The 6,000-nt window shown below is 43.5% G+C and overlaps 1 protein-coding gene across 2 annotated transcripts in view; it reads right to left on the bottom strand.

Annotated features, from left to right (window-relative positions):
* Positions 1–839: 839 nt before the first annotated feature.
* The window catches only part of xrcc4 (X-ray repair complementing defective repair in Chinese hamster cells 4), a 61,854-nt gene continuing 56,693 nt past the window's right edge, over positions 840–6,000 (bottom strand). The window contains exons 7-8 of one of the 2 annotated variants that reach the window (XM_056273093.1): positions 5,490–5,624; positions 840–1,395 (exon numbers count right to left, since the gene is read on the bottom strand). In XM_056273093.1, the coding sequence (XP_056129068.1) occupies positions 5,497–5,624 (128 nt within the window). In that variant the 3' untranslated portion in view covers positions 840–1,395; positions 5,490–5,496. Of the gene's footprint in view, positions 1,396–5,489; positions 5,625–6,000 lie in introns of those variants that run through there. The other variant, XM_056273911.1, reaches the window with a different exon arrangement.

Raw genomic sequence — 6,000 nt, 5'->3', positions numbered from 1 at the left:
ACGTTTTTTTGACTGGGACTATTTCAACTAAGTAAGACCCATGGGACATCTGGGTAGCATAGCGGTCTATTCTGTTGCCTACTAACATGAGGATCGCTGGTTTGAATCCCTGTGTTACCTCTGGCTTGGTCGGGTGTCCCTACAGACATAATCGGCCACGTCTGTGGGCGGGAAGCTGGATGTGGGTATGTGTCCTGGTCACTGCACTAGCGCCTCCTCTGGTTGGTCGGGGCACCTGTTTGGGGGCGGGGGGGACAGCGCGATCCTCTCATGCGCTACATCCCCCTGGTGAAACTCCTCACTCTCAGGGGAAAAGAAGCGGCTGGCGACTCCACATGTATCAGAGGAGGTATGTGGTAGTCTGCAGCCCTCCCCGGATCGGCAGAGGGGGTGGAGCAGCAAGCGGGGCGGCTCGGAAGAGTGGGGTAATTGGCCAGATACAATTGGGGAGATAAAGGGTGGGTGGGTGGGGGGGGGGGAGTAAAAAAAAAACCTAAGTAAAACCCCAGAAGTCCTCATTTGACAAGGTTTCCTCTTGATATTTCAATAGTTCAGAGTCACCGGTTTGTGGACCATGACTATCAACTGTAAAAGTAACGCTCTTTAGATTTTCAAGTAAGAACTTTACTTCTTAGACTGACGTCCAGATGTCGCATCATACTTTGTCAGGAGGTTCTCTATACTGTACATGAAAAACAACTCCAAAATAGCTCAAACTTTTCAAATATCCAAGCTGACCAAAATCCTAGTTTCTTTCCAAAATCATTTTTAAAACACTTGTTAAAAAACATTTCATGAATATGACATGACTTCAAAAATCACTTATTTTCACAGCAGTAACAACACATGTTTTTAATTACATCAGCAGATTAAAACAATGGCAAAAACAGATCAGAGAACAAAAGCACATTTACAGAACATGAATGAACCCAACAGGAGCCAACAGTCCAGCTCTTCACTGACGTCGAGTTTGGGAGATGAGCAGCATGAATGACTGCATTATCATCAAATTCTGAATGAAACTAGATTCAGTACACCTCTGTGAAAAATCTCGCTCTCTATCCCTCCCCCCATTCCCTCACACTTAATCACACGCTTCTCAGAAAATTACTCCAAGATACTGACCTGAACATCCATCCCGTACATGGGGAGACAGAGTGTGACATTCCTACAGGGATTACAAGACTGGGTAGTGTGTCTTAAAGGATTATCCTGGCAGCCGCCCGCTGTCTTTTAGAAGATGTGTGGGTATCATCAGACTCATAATACGCAGCAGGAGTGTCCAGAGGTCAAAGGCGAAATGGTCAAATGAAGAGCATTTCTTAATCTGAGAGGTCTCCTCGGGTTCATTACTGCCGGCGTGAGGACACATCGTGATGACCCCGGGACCTAAAGCTGGTAGCAGAGGTAAAGGAAGAGGTAAAGGGGAAGAGACAATAAGAGACAATATAATCCTATTAACCCTCTACAAGACACATCTCAGGTAGTTCGGGTCCAGGGAATAACTATAGGGAAAACAGGCAGATGAAAGTGAGGGGAAAAAAGGGAGGACAAGCTGCCCTATATGAGATACAAGATTAGAAATTGGGAGTTATAGAAATGATAAATAATATAGCTTAGCATAAACTGACAGACGGAGATAAACGTAAGCAAAGGCGCATGACGAACAAGCAGCTGAAAAACAGCTTCAGGTCTTGGTGGTGACACCCTCTCTTATGGGTGTAGCCCGCCGTCCCTCAGTAGTTGTTACTCGCTCTATGGTCTCGCACGGAGCAGACGGCCAGAAAACTTGGCAGACGCGCTCTTGCTAAGGGCGAAGTCAAGTCTCCAAAAATTGCTTCCATACCCTGGTCCAGATTCCCCACCAAGTACTCCATTTCATTAGCACCGACACCATCCAGTTCCCGAGGAAGTTGCTATCACTCGAACGCTGACATGTCTGTGGAAGGTCTTCACTGCAGCACAGATGTGAGCAAACACCCTGCAGCATTCACTGAAAGATGGTGTCTGTCAATGGACTCTGCCTTCTTTTCATTCATTCGAGGTGTGAGAGACAAAGCAGTGAGTCTCTCTCAAGAGAAAGAGCTGTGGCATCTCATTATTACCAATCCCAAAAAAACAGTTGAAGTAGCAGAATAGATCAGAAAATTTGGACTTGCACATTACACAGTTCTTACTGAAAATGTTAACTGTGCAAGAATATGTTTGTTTTGGAGCATGTACTTTACTGTGCGAGTCCTATTTCTTTGCTCTACTTTGAGTTCATTGACTCTGCACCTGAAGAAGTTTGGTTTTGTTTTTTTGTCTGTGTGAGTCTTTGGGACACTAAGATGTAGCAACATACAACATGCACTGGATTTCATAAATTGCTTCCAAAATCTGGGATGAAGTCCATCATCATCAACAAGAAAGGGCCTCTTCAGGAGGTTGTTGCTTGGTTGTCATTGTTTTTGTTGTGGGTATATGGGAGAGGGTTGACTGGCCCATGGTATTGTGTCATGGTGCTGGAAAGAAATCAACATAAACTTGGGAGATTCATCGCAACAGAACAAAATAGGGCTTTAATCATGCACATGATGATTCCTGGATACCATCCATCCATGGCTGAAGAGGGTGGGGTGAAGACAGAGACAGAGAGAGAGAGGGAGAGAGTGGGAGAGGGAGAGGGAGAGAGAGAGAGAGAGAGAGAGAGAGCGCATAAAAACAATACAGGGAGATCGAGACCAGTGCCAGATGAAGACAAAGTGATAAAACAAAGGGAAAGAAAAGTACAATGAAAGAAAGAGTGATAGAGAGCAGGAGGGTACAGCAACAAATCACTTATGGCATTCTAGTCAGTGTGCAATACACTAGCCAAGGCTGATTCACGTGGTTCTTGTAACCTGCCCCAGAAATGCATGTTTAACTGTTGGGGGGGGGGGTTTGTATAACAAATGAAATGAGGTGGTCTGCAATGGTGCAAATGAAATGAGTGAACAATGTTTTTACTGGAGCTCACATGCTACTGCTGTTAACGCTTGATGTGGCTGGACTACGCTGCACTGTGGAACACTTGTACCAAGTTCTTCAGTGTTTGCCATGTTTGTTTGCCAGCCAACACCCAAATGTAAACTGTGGGAGAAAATCATGAGTTTCTTAGATTCAGGAGGAGTGTCACCATAACAAATTAGAGCAAGGAGGACAGTAACAAACTTTCCAAGTTAGCCTTAGTTGCCTGGTTATATTGAATTAAAATCTGAAAGTGGAAAATAGAAATTGTTGTGCCAGCAAACTTTCCAAGTTATGCCGAGTTGCTTGGTTATATTGAATTAAAATCTGCAAGTGGAAAATAGAAATTGTTGTGTCTCAACAAAAGACACATTGTACGCACATATTTTAAAACTGACTCTTGAATCTTTTTTTTGTTACCAATTCCATAAAAAAAATCCAATAAATTAATAGATTTGTTGATGAACACAAAAGAAAGAGACAAAGAGAGAGAAAGTAAGAAAGAGAGGAGTTAACTGATTAATTTTTATATGCTCTGTATATCTTACATTTACAAACTTACTGTAACTTATTGTTAAGCATCTCTATTAGAATCTGTTGCTTTTTTGCAGGGAAGGGGCGACATGGAAAAAAAAAAACCCAGGCTCCTTTGGGTGTAACAAGGGAACGCAGCTTGTAAGGTTACAGGGAGTTCGACCACAACTCAGAAAGGTAAGTGTCCGGTACTGACTCATTACGTGAGAGCAAGCAGCTGCTTGGATGTGAGAGTTTCACATCAGAGCAACCTTGCACTGGATAACCAACGCTGGACGCACAACTGAAAGCAGAACTAGTTTTGATAAATATAATATAACATGACAGAACTCTGAGGTGAAGGGTATTTTAAGGGAATGGGGGAGGGAGAGAGACATTTGTTTCTTTGTTTTCTTTTTTATGGTCATTTATTATATCAATACCATAAACCAGTGAAGGGGAACAGTTATCATGCAAAGGAGTGCGGGGACTGTGTTTTGGGATCAAGCATGTGGACTCTGTATCAGGAATCAGGAACACTTTACTTGTCATTTCATTTTCCCCAGCTCACAGCAGTGCAACACAAAGACAAAAACACATACCCAAAAACTACAAGAACTTCAAGAACACACATACTAACTAACAAATATATTTAAACTAAGACATACACTCACTGGCCACTTTATTAGACACACCTTGCTAGTACCGGGTTGGACCCCCTTTTGCCTTCAAAACTGCCTTAATCCTTCGTGGCATAGATTCAACAAGGTACTGGAAACATTCCTCAGAGAGTTTGGTCCATATTGACATGACAGCATCACGCAGTTGCTGCAGATTTGTCGGCTGCACATCCATGATACGAATCTCCCGGTCCACCACATGGCAAAGGTGCTCTATTGGATTGCTTTGCTTTCATGTTGTTGACGCCAAATTCTGACCCTACCATCCGAATGTCGCAGCAGAAATCGAGACTCATCAGACCAGGCAACGTTTTTCCAATCTTCTATTGTCCAATTTTGGTGAGCCTGTGCAAATTGTAGCCTCAGTTTCCTGTTCTTAGCTGACAGGAGTGGCACCCGGTGCGGTCTTCTGCTGCTGTAGCCCATCCGCCTCAAGGTTCGACGTGTTGTGCGTTCAGAGATGCTCTTCTGCATACCTCGGTTGTAATGAGTGGTTATTTGAGTTACTGTTGCCTTTCTATCAGCTCGAACCAGTCTGGCCATTCTCCTCTGACCTCTGGCATCAACAAGCCATTTTCGCCCACAGAACTGCCGCTCACTGGATATTTTCTCTTTTTCGGACCATTCTCTGTAAACCCTAGAGATGGTTGTGCGTGAAAATTCCAGTAGATCAGCAGTTTCTGAAATGCTCAGACCAGCCCGTCTGGCACCAACAACCATGCCACGTTCAAAGTCACTTAAATCACTTTTCTTCCCCATTCTGATGCTCGGTTTGAACTGCAGCAGATCGTCTTGACCATGTCTACATGCCTAAATGCATTGAGTTGCTGCCATGTGATTGGCTGATTAGAAATTTGCGTTAACGAGCAGTTGGACAGGTGTGTCTAATAAAGTGGCCGGTGAGTGTATATCCAAACTTAAAAAAAAAACACTGTCCAGGGGATCGAACACCAGCCAGGATGGCTGTCAGAACTGCCGGTCTGCATGGTTAGCAGTTAGCTTAGCATGTATTTGTTTGCATGCATGTATACGTGTGCACATCTGTCAGAGAGTCTGCGTATTTGCTGTGAGCCCATCAAGAGAGATAAAATGATGAAGTGAAATTCGTTAGCAGTAAAAAGTAATTTAAGACAAAGCAGCAATCAATAGCAGTCTTGCATCGATGCTTAATTTTGCTTTGGGCAACGTAGAATAGATTTGTGCTAGACTTTAAAAAAAAAACAAGAAAAAAGGTAAATTATAGAAAAGAACTCTGAGCCAAGCACATTTTTAATGTTAACGGGTGTTGTAATGTTCTTTTTAACTCACCTGTAGCTTATTTCTGACCAAGAGAAGATTCTGGTTTCTGGGTGTGATGCACGCGACGCCTCCGTCTCGGTGGTGCGTCTTCATCATCAAAGATACTTTCCTCCGTGGACTGTCGCTCACACACAAGGCTCCGTCCTGTACAATAATGTGTATGTGTGCACAAGCAAACACACACACACACACACACACACACACATTCATTTTTGAACTTATCTCTTATACGTATATGTATGTTTGTCTTTGTTTTGACTCCAACATCATTAAAAAGTCATTAGACAAAACTTTTTAATCAGCACTTAATTCGTAAATTTTGAGGCGTTGGAGCTTATGCTGACTACAGGAGGGCGGCACGGGGACATGAATTTGAGGTACTGGAGCGCAACGCAGTTAACTTTGCATTATAATTATAAGCCAAATATCCATCCATCCATTATCCGGACCGCTTATCCTGCTCTCAGGGTCGCGGGGATGCTGGAGCCTATCCCAGTAGTTATTGGGTGGCAGGCGGGGA

This window comes from Lampris incognitus, chromosome 1 (assembly GCF_029633865.1).
Source record: "Lampris incognitus isolate fLamInc1 chromosome 1, fLamInc1.hap2, whole genome shotgun sequence".
NCBI lineage: Eukaryota > Metazoa > Chordata > Actinopteri > Lampriformes > Lampridae > Lampris > Lampris incognitus.
The sequence above is the reverse complement of the archived record's forward strand: the minus strand, read 5'-3'. Positions and strand labels throughout refer to the sequence as shown.